Source organism: Mesoplodon bidens (assembly GCF_964165515.1).
Source record: "Mesoplodon bidens genome assembly, chromosome: 11".
Lineage (NCBI taxonomy): Eukaryota > Metazoa > Chordata > Mammalia > Artiodactyla > Ziphiidae > Mesoplodon > Mesoplodon bidens.
This window is the reverse complement of record NC_138167.1, coordinates 7,458,278-7,480,551: the sequence shown is the minus strand read 5'-3', so window position 1 is coordinate 7,480,551 and position 22,274 is coordinate 7,458,278. Positions and strand designations below refer to the sequence as shown.

General features: G+C 37.8%; 2 protein-coding genes across 4 annotated transcripts; both read left to right on the top strand.

Annotated features, from left to right (window-relative positions):
• The first annotated feature begins 4,834 nt into the window (after window positions 1–4,834).
• OLR1 (oxidized low density lipoprotein receptor 1) lies at window positions 4,835–14,255 on the top strand. 3 transcript variants are annotated; one of them, XM_081249546.1, is made up of 6 exons: window positions 4,835–4,950; window positions 6,710–6,811; window positions 8,329–8,574; window positions 12,012–12,151; window positions 12,447–12,562; window positions 12,860–14,255. In XM_081249546.1, exons 1-6 carry the CDS (start codon window positions 4,875–4,877, stop codon window positions 13,002–13,004), a joined length of 825 nt encoding a protein of 274 aa, XP_081105672.1. In that variant the 5' UTR covers window positions 4,835–4,874; the 3' UTR covers window positions 13,005–14,255. The 3 variants fall into 3 exon arrangements, with proteins under 3 accessions (XP_081105672.1, XP_081105673.1, XP_081105674.1); XM_081249548.1 differs by lacking the exon at window positions 4,835–4,950 and adding an exon at window positions 4,965–5,141; XM_081249547.1 differs by lacking the exon at window positions 6,710–6,811.
• Window positions 14,256–19,782: 5,527 nt separating this feature from the next.
• LOC308625059 (uncharacterized protein NKAPD1-like) lies at window positions 19,783–21,850 on the top strand. Its single transcript, XM_081248945.1, is given in 2 exon segments — window positions 19,783–20,869; window positions 20,871–21,850. Coding segments are annotated over 2 exon segments (882 nt in total). The 5' UTR covers window positions 19,783–20,236; the 3' UTR covers window positions 21,120–21,850.
• The last annotated feature ends 424 nt before the right edge of the window (window positions 21,851–22,274 follow it).

The window sequence follows — 22,274 nt, the reverse complement described above, 5'->3', positions numbered from 1 at the left end:
ATGTGATTGCCATCATCTCTTTGCCCTCCAGCTTCCTAACAGGTTACAACAAAATGGAATTCTGTTAATGACCTTCCTGTTACTTTTCTTTCCTAGAATTACTACTGCCCCTTGCCCTTCCCCCCACCCCTCCCTCCACTGGATTATTCCCTGGAGAAAGGGAACTTCTTGTTTATCCTAATGGAAGTGATTATGCCTTGTGGCAGTTTTAACTCTGAGCTCAGTCCCTATCAAAGCATCCATGTAGGGAACGATGAGACAGGAAAGAGCATTAGGGTGGGAAGACTGAAGAGGTCCCCATTGGAAGGGCAGGTGCCTGAGGTAGAGGGGAATGAACTCATTACAACCCTACACAATCTCGTGGTTCCATTACACTTGTGAATCATTAGCTTGTACCCAGGTCGTTAAGAACATGGAGTGGAGCCAATGGAGAGAACTGTACCAAAGCCTTTTCACCTATGCTTCAGGGAATTGTTCTACAACAGCTATAACAAGTGAGGCTAAAGAATTTCTTACTTCTGGTTCCTTTGATTATTCTCCTTTTGACCTTGCCTAGGTTAGGTGACTCACTGCAGGTTCCCTTCCTCTCTGTGCTTCAGTGAAATAGAGGCTAGGACTGTTATTACTCTGAGGCACCAAGAGTGAGCTGTGAAGAGCTGACAGTGGGTTGGACCACAGCCATGGCTTCAAAAATAGATAATATGGGGCTTCCGTGGTGGCGCAGTGGTTGAGAGTCCGCCTGCCAATGCAGGGGACACGGGTTTGTGCCCCAGTCCGGGAGGATCCCACATGCCGCAGAGCGGCTGGGCCTGTGAGCCATGGCCACTGAGCCTGCGCGCCCGGAGCCTGTGCTCCACAACAGGAGAGGCTACAACAGTGAGAGACCCACGTACTGCAAAAAAAAAAAAAAAAAAAAAGTTGTAGAAATTATTCCCATGGATGTTTCAAAAACAGGAGAAACCCAAATGTCCCTCAGTGAATGAATGGATAAAGAAAATGTGGTATACTTATGCAGCGGTATATTATTCAGCCTTAAAAAGGAAGGAAATTCTGACACATACCACAACATGGATGAACCTTAAAGATATTATGCTAAGTGAAATAGGTCAGACACAAAAGGACAAATTTCATATGCTTTCACTGGTATGAGGTCCCTGCCGTAGTCAAATTCACAGAGGCAGAAAGTAGGATGGTGGTTTCCAGGATCTGGGAGGACAAAGGAAGGGGGAGTTGTATTAGTCAGGGTTTTCCAGGGAAATGAAAACAATAGAATTTGTATATATATAGAGAAAGGGATTTATTATAAGGAATTGACTCATTTAATTATGGAGGCCGGCAAGTCCAAATCTGTAGTGTGGGCTGGCAGACTCGAGACCTAGGAGAGACAATGGTGCAGTTCCAGTCCAAAGGCTGTCTCCTGGAGAAGTTTTTTTTTTTTGGAGAAAGGGTAGTTTTTTGTTCTGTTCAGGCTTTCAACTGATTGGATGAAACCCACTCACATGGGGAGAAATCTGCTTTACTCTACTGATTAAAATGGTAATCTCATCCAAAAACACTCAGAAGAATGTTTGACCAAATATCTGGGCACACTGTGACCCAGTCAAGTTGACACATAAAATCAACCATCACAGGAGTTATTGTTTAATGGATACAGAGTTTCAGTTGGAGAAGATGAAAAACGTTCTGGAGATGGATAGTGGTGATGGTTGCACAACAATGTGAATAGGTTTAATGCCATGAAACTGTACACCTAAAAATGGCTAAAATGGTAAAAATTTTATGTTATGTAAGTTTTACCACAATAAAAAAAGAGAGGAATAGCTTAACACCTACAGGCTTGAATAGCAAAAGGCAAAATATGGCCATGTTGAGAGGCTAGATCACCCAGAAGATGGTGACTGGTCTAGTTTTCACACTGTCCGTGTTGTGGCACATCTGCGTGAGCTTCTGGCTGGAGGGACATCAAGAAAAGATTTGAGGGTGCCCCTGATGTGGGTATCCTCTACTGTATACCACATTTAAAGTCTACTATGAAGTGGATATGCTCTGCCTTGGTGATCTGAAAAGTCTCTCACTGAATCCTTCGAGAGAGATTCATACTGCGTTTATAATATCACTTAGAAGAAGTCACCCATGTCTTTTATGAGCTGGTATAATTGAAAGAACAGTGAACTGAGTTCTTTTCTAGCATCAGGTAGAAAAGAGATATTCAGTAAACCACTTAAATTTGGGGGACTTTAGTTCCACTTTCTCAAAATAAAAGAATTGAGATAGATTTTTCTTAGATTTCTTTGTAGTTTAAAAATCCAGTTTATTCTGGTGATGTCTTCACAATTAAGAATCTCGTGTTAACTGTCAACTGTCTGTAGAATATTAGCACAATTAGTATGGTATGCTAGGGTGGTAGAAAAGAATGAGATTTCCTTAATAGAAGGGGATCTACTCTTACTTTTAAAGGGCTTATAACTTAGTTGGAGAAATGGAATAACATTAATGAAGTTGAAAATCAATACAGTGCATGTTAGGGTATATAAAATGAGGGGAGAAAAAGAAACTGATGATGACAATCTGACCTGTAGGTGTTAAGGTGAGAGGATTTTTAAAGAAAAAAATTTGTTTTTGAAGGAAGTATAGGACTTGTAGAGCTCACCACCAAGTCCTGGACTGCTTAGGGAGATTCCTGGGAGTGTTGACCCAAAGGACAATGGATGATTGTTCTCTCCTGGGTCTCATGGGTGAAGTGTGGAGGTGAATAACAGAAATCTGGGTGATCTAGTTCAATCTTAGGCCTTCTGTAAGGAATGTATTTCTTTCTAGTCTTGTGTCTTTCTTTGGGTATTTTAACTATATACTCACATGCATCCTTCTGAGATACTTCTTCCCATAAAAACCTATGAGGATGTGATGGGCTCACAAGAAATATGTGTCATGTCCATTTCCTCAACAAGGATACCTATATGTCTCATCTTAATCCACTAGACTATTGATGGCATCTGAAATAGTGTCGCTGTGGGAAATGATAAAGTGTCCACTTCATTGTGGTATCATTTCAGTATTTATTAATCATCATTAAAATAATTTCCTGAGATCCTATTTATGTGAAAGCCCACATGGCAAATGCAGTAATGTATCTAATCTTGCTTCCTGGCACTCACAATCAAGGGAGGAGGTGTGGGGCTTGAGGGATAAAGGTAAGTAACATTGATTTGTTACAAGCTGATTGGACTAGGATATATTTGCCAGTGCTGAGCTTCCTTTGTGATCTGTCTCATAGAGTAGCACTTTAAATGATCAACTATTTTCAGTTTGGCCTCAGACACCCTGCACAGAAAAGGGGAGTAAAAAAAATTTAGGGAGGAGGAGAGAAATGGAATCCTAATTAGGCTTTCATTTTGGTGAAAAATTATTACTGGTGAAAACTATTCATTTTCCTAATATTTCCTAGATTTTGTTTATTTACATTTTTCTCCAATCTTTTATGTATTCTCTTCTTTTAATTTTTCTCCTGGTATAGTTTAAAGCAAATACTAGCTATCATATCATTTTTGCCCATAAATACTTCAGAAGATATCTCTAATAGATAAGGATTTTTTAAAAATCATGTATAACTGCAACAAGATATTTTTTTCTGGTTATGAGGTTGTGAGGGAAAAATAGGTGAGAATTCTATCAGTGAATACATATAGTATCTTTATTAGGATCCCATAGAAGTCTTTGTGACTCAAGGCAAACATATAAAATATATATATATATATATATATATATATATATTTTTTTTTTTTTTTTTTTTTTTTTTTCTGTACGCGGACCTCTCACCCTTGGGGCCTCTCCCGTTGCGGAGCACAGGCTCCGGACGTGCAGGCTCAGAGGCCATGGCTCACGGGCCCAGCTGCTCTGCAGCATGTGGGATCTTCACGGACCGGGGCACGAATCCGTGTCCCCTGCATTGGCAGGCGGACTCCCAACCACTGCGCCACCAGGGAAGCCCAAAATGTATTCTTTGATGAGCAATTCCACCGTGTTGAGTATTACTACTGCTAATATTAATAACTACCATTTATTGATTTCTTATTATGTTTGAAGTACAAAGCTTAGCATTTTCACCCAATATCTCATTTGAACACCTATAGCAGCATTATCAACATTATCAAGTGGATATTATAATGTCTTAATGTATAGCCAAAGACATTCCCCAAGATTAGAGACCAAGGGAACAGCAAAGGAAGGATATGAAACAAGCTCCATCTGGCTCCGAAGCTCTTTCTGCTGCTATGTTATACTGCCACTGTATGAAATAGCACTCCTAACTAAGTCCTAAAATTACCTAGGTTATCATGGCTAGAGAGATAAGAGTCATAAGTGATTAATCCCCAAATTCCTAAGTCTATAACTGATGAAAAAAAGTCAAAATTAAAAAGGAAAACATGAGACTTATGAAAGACTCAGTACAGAGATAGTCTGCTACAGTGCAATAAACAAATATGGATACTGGCATCAAGTAATCTGGTCTAATGCACGCTCTTCCACAAATTTACTGTGAATTACCCTTTTAAACTTCAGCTTCCATATCTGAAGCGTGGGTACAAATTCCTCTCCTCTAATGCTCATGGAAAATACAGTTTTCCCTTTCATAAATTACTTAGTGAAAATATCCTGAAACACTATCAGAATCACCACTTTCCCCTCCTGCATAACCCAAGAATTTGCGTCAGCCAACTTCCCAGTGTGAAGCAAAGCCTCTGCTTCCTCCTACCAATGATTGAGTCATTCTACTAGATATCAGCTATTTAAACACTCCAGCAGGAGCTCACAGATTTTTACTTTGTAGAAGTCCTTGACTGCTTCACTCTTTCATTCTTGGAATAAATTTGGAAATGACTTTTGATGACCTCAAGAGCAAGAGTATGAAGGCTCAACTGGATCAGAAGCCAAATGGAGAGAGAGACAAAGGTACTAGGGGTGGATAAATATGTACAGGGACAGAATTAGGTTAGAAATGTAAACTAACTGAATATAGGATTGGAAGACTACAACACCTGAATATGGGAAAATATTAAAGCATTAATAGCACTTAATTAAAGGAAAAACAAGTCAGATATAATGGTGATAACGAAGATGATGTTGACGAATCAACTAACTTGGTATGAATGATGCTGTAGTAGAGGGTGATAACTAACTTTTATTAAACATTTGCTATAGGCTATTTTCTATGATATTCACTACACATGAATTATTTCTCTAAATCTTCACACCTTGAGATTAGGACTAATCTTATCTCCCTTTTACAGAGGACTAACTGGGGATCGGGAGGATTAACTAAATTACCCAGTTTTATGTGGCTAGTAAGTGGTAGAGCTAGGATTGATCTATAAGATGGAATGAATATTGACCAGAGAGAAATGTTGATTGAAAGATTTACTCAGATATTTGCCTCCAAGGCTAAGATTGGGCAATTTTTTGCAAGACACATAACTGTCTTCAACTTCCTTTCTGCCAACTTGCCATACACATTTCTAGGAGCTTAATAACTTTTGAAACAGAGAATAAACCATATTGCTTCCTGTCAAAATTTCTATTTTGCTTGGATCATCTGTAGAATCTATTAGGAGTGCTTCTGACGCATGAGAACTCTGTGAATATGTTTGACCACTGATTGATTTGGATCATTATACATTCATGCTGGAAGTTTTGTGATGTGACGTTCTAAGTCACATAGCTACTGACGATTGGATTAAAGACCTATGTTTGGATCTTAACATTTGTGTGATCTTAGGCAAGTCACTGAATTGTCAGTTTCCTTGTTTGCATATAGAGGATAACATTATCAGTGCCTTATTTGTTTATCTTACAAGGTGAGGAGTCCAAATCCATTACATGAAATGTTTTCCCGCTGAACCAGTAATATCTGTGCTTTTTAAGTGGTGGACCTCATAATAAGATATTTGTACACCTGTGAGCTACATGATTTATTTATTTGTTATAATAATGGTGAATTTTTCTCTTGTAACAAGAAGGCCACAGCTGGTGTGAGTATAGGACATGATGTTAATATGAATCAAGTGAATATTGAGGTTTCATTCCTATTTTTCTTTGGTCAATAACCCCAGTTCCAAATAAAAATTGAATAGCACAAAATTATGTATTAGTTCTTTGAGGTTTTCTCAGTTGGTTAACTGACCAAAGGCTTATTTGCTTGATATCTGACATTCATTTATGGTATGTTACTTATAACTGTGTGTGAGTGTGCACATGCGTGTGTGCATGTGTTTGCACATGTGTGTGTGCATGCGAGCATGCGTGTGTTTGTGCACATGTGCACGTACATACACATGGTCCATATTAAAAACATCAGGCTCTCTACCCTGTGGAGGAAGTTAATCTAACCAAGCTGGGCTGAGAGTTTCTTGAAGACTCACTGTGGGGACGGAAGACAAAGCATAAGCTTTAGATTCTAGATTTGGAGTCAAATATCTGGTATCGAATCCTGGCTCCTAATGTTGTTAACTGCGTGACCATAGGTAAATTCCTTAAATTCTTTAACTGTATATAGTTTGCATCTGTAAATGTGAATAATGAATTATTTGCAAAGCCATTGGGAATACTAGAGGTAAGTAATGCAAAGCACCAGGTACAGACAGTATCCAAAGAATTGTTTGATCCCTTGCCTCCATCATTTTTGTCTTTCTGAATCTATCCTCTGTCACTTTAGGTCTTCGTTTTCTTTCCTGTCGGAGGTGGTACCCTGCTGCTATGGCTCTAGGGATCCTTTGTCTGGGATTACTGGTGACCGTTATATTGCTGATAATCCAGTGTAAGTGCTGAAGCCAGGAAAAGATGGAGAACAAAAAATGAGAACTTATAAACATGGTTTATTTGTTGATTTCATAACAACTATAAACAACCTTGATTTAGATACATTTTAGGCAAATTGTTTTAAGAGTGAGTGGGAAGATGAATGGGTATACTGTGCTCTTGCCTCAAATAGATTTTGAGGCATGGGATGAAGATTATGAATGGTAGGTTTTTGTTTGGTTTTGTTTTCATAACTTCATGGATACAGCCTAATTAAATCCCAGAATAATGAGGAAGAAAATAATTTGAAGTTACTAATCCACAAGGTCACCCGAGGGACCCACAAGTAAAAGAAACTTCATTTAGTTCATGCTGAGTTTTAATAGAGATGATTAAATACCAATTTAAAGTTAAGAACCCAGAAATACAGTCTTCATAAATAAAACATTTAAAACAAAACAGTTTTCAAATTTACAATATGGCCATTTAGGAAAGAGGGGATGTTGAGAGGAAAAGAAAGGAAAGGAAAGATGAAAATGGCTAAGAAAGAAAGAAAATGGTGCTGATCATCCATCTAATACACCTGTGTATTTAGGTCATAGATCTGAGTTATTTATCTCTAGAATCCTAGAATCCAGGTTACTAAGGCCTTTGAAGTGCTAATTTGTTTCTCGGTTGTTTAAGGTCTCAAACAACTTATGTTTTCAATCTATGAACACTTTCAATCTATAAAACTTTTCCTACTGACCTGGGAGAAGAGCCCTTGACTCAGAGATGGTCATTGGAAGAGTCTTCCTCTGAGGCTTGGACCACTTTGCAACAGGGTCAAATCTGGCTTTCAACCCAAGAGGTCTACTTTGTACTGAACCGTCAAGCTTCTAGAACTGAGACATTGGACCCTTAACATTTGTTGCCTGCTTGATTTCACAACTTCCCTTTCATCTCCACCCTTCCTAAAAAAAAAAACCAAAACCAAACAAAAAAAAAAATAACAAACTAAAACTGAAAAATATGTTTCCAGACTCTTGTGTTAGCAGCTTAAAAAAATTCCGTGGGAGGGTTTCTCAAAAACAGGGTGAGTGTCACAGTTTTTAACTAAAATCAGGAAATGTGGAAGGGTAGAGAAAGGGCAGAGGAATTAAGACACAACTAGAGTAAGTCATTAATGACAAGTGCTACTAACAGTCACTGAGTCTGGTTTGTGTCTGACTACCTTAGATTGTCTACATTTTATTTATGCCACTCATATAAGACTTATCTTGTGATTCCTGTTAACTCGTCTGTAACTCTCAACAACGAGTAAAATCCTATCTTTTTTTTTAATCACAAGTATCTGTGACAGTTCCTCACATTAAAAAAATATCGCAAGAATATCAAATAATTTCCAAATATGTAATTCCTGAATAAATTTGGGTCATTTTGCAGCAGTTTGTTGTGAAAACAAATGATTTGATTCAGTTCTTTGATTTCCTCAAAATCCTGTGGAGGAATTTTTACTGGGGTTGGAAATGGAGTCTTAATTCAGTTCTGATTTAGTATCCCAGGTGTCTGATCTCCTAAAGGAACAGCAAGCAAATCTTACTCACCATGAAGTTATCCTGGAGGGAAAGATTACAGCCCAGCACCAGACAGAAAAATCTTCCCAGGAGTCAGAAAGGGAACTCAAAGAAATGATAGAAACCCTTGCTCACAAGCTGGATGAAAAATCCAAGAAACTAATGGAACTTCATCACCAGAACCTGAATCTCCAAGAAGCTCTGAAAAAAGCAGCAAACTATTCAGGTATGAGGGAGGGAGGGGTGAAGAGAGACAGTGGAAGCTTCTCTGTAAATCTTAACATTTTTTGGAAATATCTCTAGGCACAAAATTAGCATATTGATATATGTATCCTTTTTTGTTCATCATGTTCTATACCAGAAGTACTCTCTTTTTGTCATCCTCACCCTATCCCATGCCAAATTCTTGAGTTAATCTGATTCAATTAACCATACTTTTTGGTTGATTTAAGTTTTCCTGCCTCACAAGAGCCTTCTCTTTCTTTATAACTTTCTGGTTTTGAGATTTTTCTGGAAGAAATCCCTCACCTTTACCCTTTGCACAGATTCTTCTCTCTTTCCATTCCAATGTATCTTAATCATTGATTTCTTTTCCTAAGGGGTCTCCTTTGTCCTGGGGACCCCTTCCTCTTCATTAGCATTATTCTATGGGACTGTTTCTCATAAAGGGTACTACATCAATGTAAATTGAATCAATAGAGGTGAGCTGGCTTGTAAGTGTTAAGTAGATACTTCAAATTAGACAAAGTTATAAGAGACCCAGGAAGTCAATGTATATGAGAAGAACTGAGTTGATCTCAGCTGACTAGGTGAACTCAGAATCTAGGAGGCAGATAGAAACATTTATAACATGGAGATGATAATGTGAGCTCAATATTACAGAAGTGATCTGTACAGTTAATATAGTTTTTCTACAATGTATAATTAAATCAGGTATGTGCTTTTAGTCATGGGGAGAATTTGAAAGTGTGAAATAGAGTCACTTTCAGTGGTACATTGCTTTCTTGGCATTAGTAACTAGCTGTCACTAATAAACAGAGATTTCTGCAGCTTCTTGCTTGTACAGCTCACCTTAATCTCAACCACGTAGTTTTGTTGAATAAAGATTATAAAGTAACAGTTTATAGGTACCCATCCATTTATTTTATAGATGAAACCCAGGTAAGTTAAATGATAATAGCGATAAGTAGTTTTGTATAAAGTTTTGCAGTTTATAAATCCTTTCAGTATGTACAGGGTTATTTAAATTTCCAAAATTAGCAGACGTTTATAGACAAGCTGATTTTTTAGCAAGTGTCAAACATATATTGAATCTCTTTAAGGAAAGAGCTGTTTAGGAAATAAAACCATCTCAAAGAAGGCTTAAAGGAAGGAGGCTAATATATCAAGGACAGGAATGTTTATATAAGCAGACATAGCTACATACCAAAAATGGTTTATTTCACGGGTGGGGCTGTAAAATAGTCTTGTTTTTATCCGTTGTATGGGAGTAAAATTATTTCAGGATTGTTCAGACTCGTATCCCAGAGATGCCAAGTGTGGACAACTAAAAGGTGATATGTCTTTTGTAGCAGATACACCAAGTAATGTGTTTTCATTCCTTGGCAGTGTCAGATAAAGGCCAATTAGTAGAGATGCCAAATAAAGCACTGCTGTTCATCAAGCAGCTTTGAGAAGATTCTCAAAAACATTAATAATAAAATACTATGCAAAAAACGTATGCCAGTTTTCTCAAGTTTGAGACAAGTTTTATCTTTCTTACTAACCAGTCTGTGGTCCTCGGTAATGTATGAAGAGGGCAAGATGCTGAGAAATTAGCATATGTGATTTGCTTGAGGTCAGCCAGCTAGAAAGATACAGAATCTTCAAAGTAATAGACTACATTTTAGCACCTGAATTAGTGGTGGTTCTCAACCCTTAGTGTACAAAATTATCACCTAAGTAGCTTGTTAAAAGTGGCAAGTTCCAGATTTACCCCAAAACCCTGTATCAAAATATCTTGAGGGGCATCAAGAAATATTTCCTCAGTTAATTCAAACTCAGGAGTCTGAGAGGTAGTGTGATATAGTGATTAAACACACAGATGCTAGCGTTAGACTGCTCATGTTCAAATTCCCATTTTCTCTTTCAAATGAAGAAAATTAACCTAACTCTTACATACTGTGGTTATGAGGATTAAATGAGCCAATACATAAAAATTACTGCCAACCATTTTTGGCACGTTGGTTAACACAGTTGTTATTGTGTTTCTTAAATAAAAAATAATAATAATTAAAGGACATACAGGTGGTTTGAATGCCACATTTTAACATTCATCTTTTTCACTTTTTCATGGCTTGGAAAACCTACCTAGACCTTTCTTTTAGTTCAGGAAAACCAATATACTCTTTCCTTTGACATAGTAAGACAGGACTAGGCAAATTAATAAGTTAGGAAGCTTGCATCCTTTGCTTTTAATCCGGCCTTATGTATGCCCTTCCTCATTCACTTTCTTCTTTCGTAGTTCAGTGCCCTTCTATTTTGTCCTCTCTGATAAAGCCTATTCTTACAAAATTATCTGATGGTTTTATGCCACAATGAAAATTGAAATTAAAATGTTGCCTTGCTCAAGGATTTGAGGTTTTTTTTTTTTTTTTTTTGGTCACAGCATAAAACAAAGGGCTTTGTTCCCCAGTAAAGAGATTCCAAGTGTTAGTAACGCACAGAAGGGATGATGATGATGAGGGGGAGGGGAAGGGGGAGGAGGAAGAGGATTTGGGGATCGTTTAAAATATCTGTAAAACACATATTTTGCCTATTGCCTAAGCCCTGAGTTGAGTTTTTTGGACTCTCTGGGAACTTTCTGCTGAAAACTTTCCCCTACTTTCTGAAATCTTATTTAAATTGAGATGCTCTGTTTGCATCAATATACTGTTCTCCCTAGAACAGCTCTGTCCAAAAGAAATACAGTGTGTGCCACACATGCAACATTAAATTTCCTAGTAATCACAGTAAACATGAAAAATAAACAGATGAAATTAATTTTAGTGACATATTTTATTTAACCCAATATACTTAAAATATTATTTTGACACTGATCAGTATAAATATTATTAATGGGGTATTTTATATTCTTTTTTTCATGGTAAGTTTTCAAAATCAGGGGTATATTTTACACTTACAGAACATCATCTCAATGCAGACTAGCCGTAATTCAAGTACTCAAGAGCCACATAGGGCTACATGTCCAGAATCAGGAGGCATAGTATCTAAGCTCAAATAGATCATTCAAAGACCTGAAGTTTTAAAATATATAAGCATATCTTTTTTAGTAGCAAAATAGCTATTACATATTCATCCCCACAGCCCTCACTTCCATGATTCCAAACATAATTTTTAAAAAATAGATCAGATTCTAAAATTACATCCCAGCTCAAGCCTTGCTTTTTAACAGCCTTGCTTTTTAATTGAGTTTTCTGAAATCAGAATGCTTCATTTCTTTTTTCTCAAAAAAATGGAGCAATAAAGACTCTAGGCTACTTAGGTATTTGCAGAGTCTGTGTATAATTCTAATTAAGAAGAGGCGGTAGCCTGTGAGAGTCCTGAGAGGTGAATTGATTTAAGAATTGTAGAAATATTTTTACTCAGGCATAACTCACTAATTAAGTATATTACATTTCCTAGGTCCTTGTCCCCAAGACTGGCTCTGGCATGAAGAAAACTGTTACCAATTTTCCTCTGGCCCATTTAATTGGGAAAAAAGCCGGGAGAACTGCTTGTCTTTGGATGCCCACATGCTGAAGATTAATAGCTCAGTTGATCTGGTGTGTTTTTAATGGATGTGTGTTGGGCTGGAATATTGGTTTACAGGGAAATAGATCAGGTTAAGGCCCTCCTTGAGAATCAGAATATGTACCTGTTTTCTAGCCTAGGCTGGCCACTGGTTACATGCATGACCTTGGATGGACAGGTTATGAAGTATCTCTAGGCTCCAGTAGACATTTCTGTAAAGCCATCAAGAGGATGTCTAAGAGCTCTTTGGGTTCTTTCGTTTTGTGAATCTAATCTAAAAAGTCCACATCGACTCTTTCATCAACTCAGAAACGTTACTTCCCACAGGAATTCATCCAGCAAGCAATTGTCCATTCCGGTTTCCCATTCTGGATGGGGTTGTCTCTGAAGAAACCCAACTACTCATGGCTCTGGGAGGATGGTTCTCCTTTGATGCCCCACTTGTAAGCCTCCTATTCTTTTTGATGCCCCACTTGTAAGTTTCCTATTCTTTGCTGAACCTACTAGTGAAGTTACTGCCACATTCCACACAATGTCCTCTTCTTGCTGCAAAGAAGCTTGGGGAATTTCTGAATCTCTCTCCCCAGCTCTCTCACACAGGGACTTGCCCGTTTACCCATTCAGATCTTCTCTTAAATTTTCCTTCTCACGTTTATTGCTGACCTGAAGCTTTAAGACAAGGCTAAGTGCCTGACACAAGGTGGCAGTAAATCTAAATTTGTTTTTCTCCCTGCCTGCAGGTTTAGACTCCAGGGAGCCCTTTTCCAGATGTATTCTTCAGGCACCTGTGCATATATACAAAGGGGAGCTGTTTTTGCTGAAAACTGCATTTTAACTGCATTCAGTATCTGTCAGAAGAAGGCGAACGTATTGAGAGTACAGTGAATGTGAAGGCTCTGGAAGAAAAGGAGGAGAAGACCTTTGAATTTTCTTCTGAAAATTAAGCTATACTTCGTCACTTAGGTGCAAACCATAAAAGCCCTGAGAACTTCCTGTTACTAGCTAAAGTGCAGAACTCCTTAGCAGAGACTGGGGCCCAGCTGCTTGACACCTTGATAGCAAAAGTTTTAATTCTCTATGTATATATTTTTTCACCTAGCTTGTTCCAAGCCCCCCTGCCAGTCTTCAGTGAAGTCCATTTTCCTGTTTCTAAGAACTTGTTGCCTAACTCAAGGTCACAAAAATTTTTCTGCTATGTTTTCTTCTAGACATTTTATAGTTTCAGATTTTACGTGGAAATCTTTAACTTTTGGGGGGATAATTTGTAAGTCACCTATGGATGTATGGAAGTTCTTTTTCTTTTCCTTTTTGCATGTGGATATTCAATTGTTTTTGCAACATTTGCTGAAAAGACTCTTCTTTCTTCACTACATTGCCTTTGCACTTTTGTCAACAATTATCCATACGTGTCTGGGTCTATTTCTGGACTCTATTCTGTTCTATCGATCTATTTGTGTATTCTTTGTGCATAACACCATTATGATATTTTGGATTCTGTAGTTTTATAAAATATCTTGAAATCACATGGAGGTAGTTCTTCAATGTTGTTTTGGTTAATCTATGTCTTTGCATTTCCATCTTAAGTTTTGAATTGGCTTGTCAATTTCTAAAAAAAACTTTTTGAAATTTTGAATGTGATTTCACTGAATCTATAGATAAATTGGGGGAAATTGAATTCTTTAAAATACTGATTTGTTCAACTCATGGATTTTCTTTACGTAATGTTTTGTAATTTTCTCTGTATAGATGTTTCACATATTTTATTAGATTATCCTCATGTATTTCACATTTTTTATGCTACTCTAGACGGTATTGTTATCATTGTAGTTTTTATTTCCAATGTCCTTTGCTCTTGTATAGAATTATAATAGTTTTTTATATTAACCTTATATCCTGAAACCTTGATAAGCTCACTTATTTCTTCTAGGAAGTTTGTGTGTGTGTTTGTGTGTGTGTGTTTGTGTTTTTGTGTGGGTGTTTGTGTGTGTGTATTTCATTGGATTTTCCTCGTACATAATCATGTCATCTGCAAATAAAAATATTTTTTTATTTTTTCCTTTCTGGATGATTTTTATTTCTTTTCCTTGCCTGATTTCATAGACTAGAACCTCCAGTACAATACTGAATAAAAATGGTGAGAGTGCAAATTCTTATTTTGTTCTTGATCTTGGGAATAAGTCAAAGTTATACCATTAACTAAGGTGTTAACTGTATATTTTTTCTGTTTATTTATTTATTCTTGGCGCCTGGACAGGGACTTGAACCCTGGGCCCTCAGATTAAAAGTCTGATGCTCTCCCAGCTGAGCTACCCAGGCACCCTTAACTGTATATTTTTCATAGATGAATATTATCAGTTTGAGAAATTTTCCTTTTGTTCTTAGAATACTGAGAGGTTTTATCAGAAATGGGTATTGATTTGTCTAATACTTTTCCTATATCTGTTGAGATGATCATATAGTTTTTCTTTTCTCTTTTTAGTTCTTTAACATGATGAATTAACTTAAATAGTTATAGAAGTTTAAGCCAACTTTCGATTCTCTAGATGTATTATCATTTTAATATATCACTGGATTAGATCTGCTAAAATTTGGCTTAGGATTTTTGCAACTATGTTTATGAATGATATTTATACGTAATTTTCTTTTCATGTAACAGCTTTGTCTGCTTTCTCTGTCAGAGAAGTACTCCTTTATGCCAATTTTCTGGAAGATTTTGTGTAGAATTGGTATGATTTGTTCATTCAGTGTTTGAAGCAATTTGCCATTGAAGTCATCTGGGCATGGAGTTTTCTTTGTTTCACAAGATTTTAAATTATTTACTGTTAAAGGTTCAGTTTCTTTAATAGATGCAGTGTTATTCAAATGATTTATTCTTGAATGAGCTTTGGTGGTTGGTGTCTTTCAAGGAATTTGTCCATTTCATCTAAGTTGTTTAATTTTTTTGGCCTAAAATTTTTCTTTATATTTTCTTATTACTTCAATATCTCTAGAGTCTGTAGTGATGCTACTTCTCTTATTCCTGGCATTGTTAATTTATACCTCCCCTTTAAAAAAAAAATCAGTTTGGCTCTATAATGTTTGCTCTGAACTCTATTTGAATGAAATTAATACAGGCACTCCTTTTTTTCTCTGATTAATGTAAATATGATATATCTTTTTCCATTCTTTTACTTTTAACCTATTTTTTGTCTTTTTAGTTAGAGTGTGTTTCTTTTAGGTGACAAATAGTTGAGTGCTGCTATTTTATATAATTTGACAATTTCTGTCTTTTTTTTGTGTGTGTTTAAACCAGTACATTTAATGTGATATTGATGTAATTAGATTTAAGTCTACCATCTTGATATTTCCTTTCACTTTCTTTCAACTTGTCCTTGTTGCCTTTTGCTCTTTTCTTGTCTTCTTTTGTGTAATTAAATATTGCTTACTCTCCCATTTTATCTTCCTGTTGGCTTATTAGCTGTTACTCGTTGTTTTGTTATCTTAGTAGTTGTTTCAGGATTTATATACACATCATGACTTACTGCAGTCTACCTTGAAGTGATATTATACAACTTCATGTCTACGAATAGAACCTTAGAATAGCATACTTCCATTTCTTTTCTCCCAGCCGTCACACTAATGTTGCCATACATTTTATTTTTATATCTGTTGTAAACACCACAATGCATAGTTATCATTTTTGCTTAAATAGTAAATCATCTTTTAAAGACATTTAAACAGTAAACAAAAAAATCTTACATATTTGCCCATGTAGTGACCATTTTGGGTGCTCTTCATCTCTTTTTTAGATCCATATTACATCATGTGATATTTTAATTTTTCTTAAAGGACTTTCTTTATCATTTCCTATAGTGAAGGTCTGCTTGTGAGGAAATTTTTCTTCTTTTCCATCAAGTTTGAAAAAATTTAAGCTGCTAGGCTATTACCTCTTCAAATGAGTTTTCTGCCCCGCCTCCCGGTAGCCCCCTCACTCCACCTCTCTCCCCTCCCCCCCGACCCTATGCACACACACACTGTTGAGGGACTCCAGTTATGTGAATATTGGGCTGCCACAGTGCCCTAATGCTTCTTTCTTTCCTGCTCTCTTCCCTCCCTCCCTGTCCTTGTTCCTTCCTTGCCTTTTAAAATTATTCTCTCTCAGTGTTTCATTTTTGTTAGTTTCTACTGTTATATAATCAAGTCCATGAATCTTTTCTACTGAGTGTCTATCATTAATATCATACAATGTATTTTTCATCCCACACTTTGTAGTTCTCATCTCTAGAAGTATGCTTTGAAAACAAATCCTCCATGTCTCTATGTAGCTTTTTAAATCTATGAACATATGAAGAACATATTAACTATTTTAATGGCTGTGCCTTCTAATTCTTACCTCTAAGTTTTTTTTTTAATTTTATTTTTTAATTGGAGTACAGTTAACCCTTGAACGATGTGGGGGCTAGCGGCACCAGCCCCTTCATGAGGCGGAAAATCTATGTATAACTTTGTAGTCAGCCCTCTGTACCTCCTTTCCAAATGTGGATTGTGTAGTACTGTAGTATGGATTTAGTGATAAAAATCCACATATTTGTGGATCCATGCATTTCAAACCCATCTCGTTCAATGATCTACTGTATAATTGACTTACCATATTATATTAGGTCAGTGCTAGATATTTTTTGTTCCTCTAAATATTCCTGAGTTTTATTGTGAGAACAATTTAAGTTACATAGAAACAGTGTGATGCTCCTGAGTATTGCTTTTACGATTATCAGGCAGTACCAAAGAAGTTCTCAGTCTGGGGTTAATGATTCTCCATTATGAAGGAAATATTTTCTGAGTATCCCACCCAGTACTCAATGGGCTATGATCTTGTCCAGTCTTGCTGTTGGGAAAGGGCACTGTTTCCTGCCCCATGTGAACTTGGGCATTATTTCCTTCATTTATTTTATTTTATTTTATTTTATTTTATTTTATTTATTTTGTGGTACGCGGGCCTCTCACTGTTGTAGCCTCTCCCGTTGCGGAGCACAGGCTCCGGACGCGCAGGCTCAGCGGCCATGGCTCATGGGCCCAGCCGCTCCATGGCATGTGGGATCCTCCCGGACCGGGGCACGAACCCGTGTCCCCTGCATCGGCAGGCAGACTCTCAACCACTGTGCCACCAGGGAAGCCCTATTTTATTTTTTTAATGATATATCTTTCCATTTATTTATATATTATTAAAAATTCTCTGCACAGTAATTTGGAGCTTTTAATATAACACTCTTGCACATTTTTATCACATTTATTATTGTATTTATTATTAGGATATTGATAGTTTTCTTACTATTGTAAATGACAAAAAATCGTCTATTTTTGCTGGTATTTATGAATACAAAATATATTTGAATATGGGTTTTTTTTAAATTTTTTTTATTAGTTTCTGCTTTATAACAAAGTGAATCAGTCATACATATACATCCGTTCCCACATCCCTTCCCTCATGCATCTCCCTCCCTCCCACCCTCCAGGTGGTCACAAAGCACCGAGCTGATCTCCCCGTGCTCTGCGGCTGCTTCCCACTATCTATCTACCTCACGTTTGGTAGGGTATACATGTCCATGCCTCTCTTTCGCTTTGTCGCAGCTTACACTTCCCCCTCCCCATATCCTCAAGTCCATTCTCAAGTAGGTCTGTGTCTTTATTCCCGTTTTACCCCTAGGTTCTTCATGACATTTTTTTTAATTCCATATATATGTGTTAGCATACGGTATTTGTCTTTCTCTTTCTGACTTACTTCACTCTGTATGACAGACTCTAGGTCTATCCACCTCATTACAAATAGCTCAGTTTCGTTTCTTTTTATGGCTGAGTAATATTACATTGTATATATGTGCCACATCTTCTTTATCCATTCATCCGATGATAGACATTTAGGTTGTTTCCAGCTCCGGGCTATTGTGAATAGAGCTGCAATGAACATTTTGCTACATGTCTCTTTTGGAATTATGGTTTTCTCAGGGTATATGCCCAGTAGTGGGATTGCTGGGTCATATGGTAGTTCTATTTGTAGTTTTTTAAGGAACCTCCATACTGTTCTCCATAGTGGCTGTACCAATTCACATTCCCACCAGCAGTGCAAGAGGGTTCCCTTTTCTCCACACCCTCTCCAGCATTTATTGTTTCTAGATTTCTTGATGATGGCCATTCTGACTGGTGTGAGAGGATATCTCATTGTAGTTTTGATTTGCATTTCTCTAATGATTAATGATGTTGAGCATTCTTTCATGTGTTTGTTGGCAGTCTGTATATCTTCTTTGGAGAAATGCCTATTTAAGTCTTCTGCCCATTTTTGGATTGGGTTGTTTGTTTTTTTGCTATTGAGCTGCATGAGCTGTTTATAAATTTTGGAGATTAATCCTTTGTCAGTTGCTTCATTTGCAAATATTTTCTCCCATTCTGAGGGTTGTCTTTTGGTCTTGTTTATGGTTTCCTTTGCTGTGCAAAAGCTTTGAAGTTTCATTAGGTCCCACTTGTTTATCTTTGTTTTTATTTCCATTTCTCTAGGAGGTGGGTCCAAAAGGATCTTGCTGTGATTTATATCATAGAGTGTTCTGCCTATGTTTTCCTCTAAGAGTTTGATAGTTTCTGGCCTTACATTTAGGTCTTTAATCCATTTTGAGCTTATTTTTGTGTATGGTGTTAGGGAATGAGCTAATCTCATACTTTTACATGTCCCTGTCCAGTTTTCCCAGCACCACTTATTGAAGAGGTTGTCCTTTCTCCACTGTACATTCCTGCCTCCTTTATCAAAGATAAGGTGACCATATGCACGTGGGTTTATCTCTGGGCTTTCTATCCTGTTCCATTGATCTATCTTTCTGTTTTTGTGCCAGTACCATACTGTCTTGATTACTGTAGCTTTGTAGTATAGTCTGAAGTCAGGGAGCCTGATTCCTCCAGCTCCATTTTTCGTTCTCAAGATTGTTTTGGCTATTCGGGGTCTTTTGTTTTTCCAAACAAATTGTGAATTTTTTTGTTCGAGTTCTGTGAAAAATGCCAGTGGTAGTTTGATAGGGATTGCATTGAATCTGTAGATTGCTTTGGGTAGTAGAGTCATTTTCACAATATTGATTCTTCCAATCCAGGAGCATGGTATATCTCTCCATCTATTTGTATCATCTTTAATTTCTTTCATCAGTGTCTTATAATTTTCTGCATACAGGTCTTTTGTCTCCTTAGGTAGGTTTATTCCTAGATATTTTATTCTTTTTGCTGCAATGGCAAATGGGAGTGTTTTCTTGATTTCATTTTCAGATTTTTCATCATTAGTGTACAGGAATGCCAGAGATTTCTGTGCATTAATTTTGTATCCTGCTACTTTACCAAGTTCATTGATTAGCTCTAGTAGTTTTCTGGTAGCATCTTTAGGATTCTCTATGTATAGTATCATGTCATCTGCAAACAGTGACAGCTTTACTTCTTCTTTTCCAATTTGGATTCCTTTTATTTCCTTTTCTTCTCTGATTGCTGTGGCTAGAACTTCCAAAACTATGTTGAATAAGAGTGGTGATGCCCGCCACGCGAGGCCGCGGCGCACGGTATGGGTGTGTTTGTGTGTGTTTGTGTGCAGAGGGCGTTTGGAGGGAAGGTTACCGGGAGCTCCGTGGCCAATGGGGGGCAGGGGTTCCGGTGACGAAGATGGGGGTATTTTCTCTGTCTTCCACTTGGAAGCCTCAACCCCCCCTTCAGCCACTCTAGATACATCTTGGGGCCCAGTCGAAGGTCGTACCCGTCCAAAGTGTTCCCATCCTTTTTGGGGAGCGAAACCCAACCCCCGGGTCCATCCCAGAGGAGCGTGAGCGGGGAATGCCCCAGCCAACCAGGCCGTCCGGATTCCGCGCTGGAGCAGCCTCCGGCCTCAGTCCGGAGAGATATTTGCCTGTCGGCCTGGGCTGGGGGAAAGGCGGCCGTGGCCTGGGCCACGGGTGAGGGCGGAATAACCGGTGGGAAGGCTGCGTTTTCACGAAGGACTCGGGTGAAGCTGCAGAGCTGCCTTTGCTTGGCTTCTGGGTCGGAGGAGATCTTGTAATGGAGTGGTTCTTCGTCTCACACTAGCAAGATGCCTGATTTCCTCAGGATCGAGGGATTGAAGAATGTCCCGAGTTCCCTTGGGGAAAGTCCTCCTGAGGAACGTCATCCAGCACACAGATGCTCACAATAAGATTCAGGAGGAATCAGATATGTGGAAAATAAGAGAGCTGGAGAAACAGATGGAAGATGCGTACCGGGGGACGAAAAGGAAAATGTTACCCAGCAGTTCAAGCCGGATGCGTAGTGATGGTTTTGATGAAGAAAGTCAAAGAGACTATTGGAGGCCAAAGAATGAAATTTCTGGGGCACTGGATGATGATTTTCTTAAGGCTAAATCCTGGAACAAGAAGTTACATGATTATGAAGCTAACATGCCAGACAGATGGGGTCACAGTGGCTATAAAGAGTTATACCCTGAAGAATTTGAAACAGACAGTAGTGATCAGCAAGATATTACCAATGGGAAGAAAACATCTCCCCAGGTAAAATCATCTACCCATGAATCTCACAAACACAAGAAGTCAAAGAAATCCCACAAAAAAAAGCAGAAAAAAAAGTCACACAAAAAACAGAAGAAAAGCAAAAAGGAAGCCACAGATATAACAGCAGATTCCTCAAGTGAGTTCTCAGAAGAAACTGGGGCTTCTAGTACCAGGAAAAGGAAACAATCACATAAGCGCAAGAAAAAATCCAGGAAAAAAATCTCTCAAGAAATCTGCTTTATTCTTAGAGGTGGAGTGTGACACTTCCCAGTCAGATGATTCTGCATCCAGCAGTTCTGAGGAAAGTGAGGAAAGAGACAGTAAGAAAACCAAAAGGAAAAAGAGAGATAAAAAAGCCCACATCCCTGTAGTTAACAGTGAAATACAGGAGAGGACAAACAAACGCACAAATTGGAAAGTGGCTACAGATGAAAGGCCTGCTGAGAGTTCAGAGGATGACTAAATGAGAAAGAAACACGTTTTCTTGCATGACTCTGGATATTTACAGCTCTTACACCTTGGGGATTTGCCAGTGACTCTATTGCTCAGCACAGGGGGCCTGAGGTCAGAGCTGTCCTGTGCCATCGATATACATTCTGACAGACTTCTTGTCTTCTATATTGGCCTGTTAAACTTGATCCTCTTATTGTTAATAGGGAATCGGTTATTTTGGTATGAAGGTTTCTTGAAGAGATTATTTTTTGTGATTAATCACATTTAGCATAGAGTGCATATGCAGTAAATTAAAGGACCCGGAAAGCTGAATCCAGTAATGACCTGGGTATACCAATTGGAATGTTGAATTTGGGGAAAGCAAGGACTGGGGTCAGATGGATTGGAACTAGTGCTGTATACAATGGTATGTTGCTCTTGTCTGTTTACATAGTAGGTGCCACAACTTGACTTTTTTTGTCTTTAGCCTTGGTGCTTGGATCTTTCCGTATTTTGACCCCACAGGTGTGGTCGAGTTTACTTTGATGAGGAAATGAGCATAAGAACAAACATTTTCCATTCATGATAACATCCATAGACAGCTGTTATTGGAAGAGACTAAGAATTTTTGAAAAATTTCCCTGTTGGGTGGCTACACTCAGTATACCCCTAAACATGGTTAATTGGATAGTAAAAGGTTTTCTAGTTCCATTGTTTATTGTCTAAAACAAAAAAACAAACAAACAAAAAAAAAGAGTGGTGAGAGTGGGCAGCCTTGTCTTGTTCCTGATCTTAGAGGAAATGGTTTCAGTTTTTCACCATTGAGGACAATGTTGGCTGTGGGTTTGTCATATATGGCCTTTATTATGTTGAGGAAAGTTCCCTCTATGCCTACTTTCTGCAGGGTTTTTATCATAAATGGGTGTTGAATTTTGTCGAAAGCTTTCTCTGCATCTATTGAGATGATCATATGGTTTTTCTCCTTCAACTTGTTAATATGGTGTATCACACTGATTGATTTGCGTTATATTGAAGAATCCTTGCATTCCTGGAATAAACCCCACTTGATCATGGTGTATGATCCTTTTAATGTGCTCTTGGATTCTGTTTGCTAGTATTTTGTTGAGGATTTTTGCATCTATGTTCATCAGTGATATTGGCCTGTAGTTTTCTTTCTTTGTGACAT

Bases quoted from the DNA above. Each gene is read 5' to 3' on its own strand.
- OLR1 (XM_081249546.1), top strand. From the start codon at position 4,875: ATGACTTTTGATGACCTCAAGAGCAAGAGTATGAAGGCTCAACTGGAT. The intron at 4,951-6,709 runs GTACTAGGGGTG...CTGTCACTTTAG, and splicing joins AAATGGAGAGAGAGACAAAG to GTCTTCGTTTTCTTTCCTGT. The intron at 12,563-12,859 runs GTAAGCCTCCTA...CCCTGCCTGCAG, and splicing joins TCTCCTTTGATGCCCCACTT to GTTTAGACTCCAGGGAGCCC.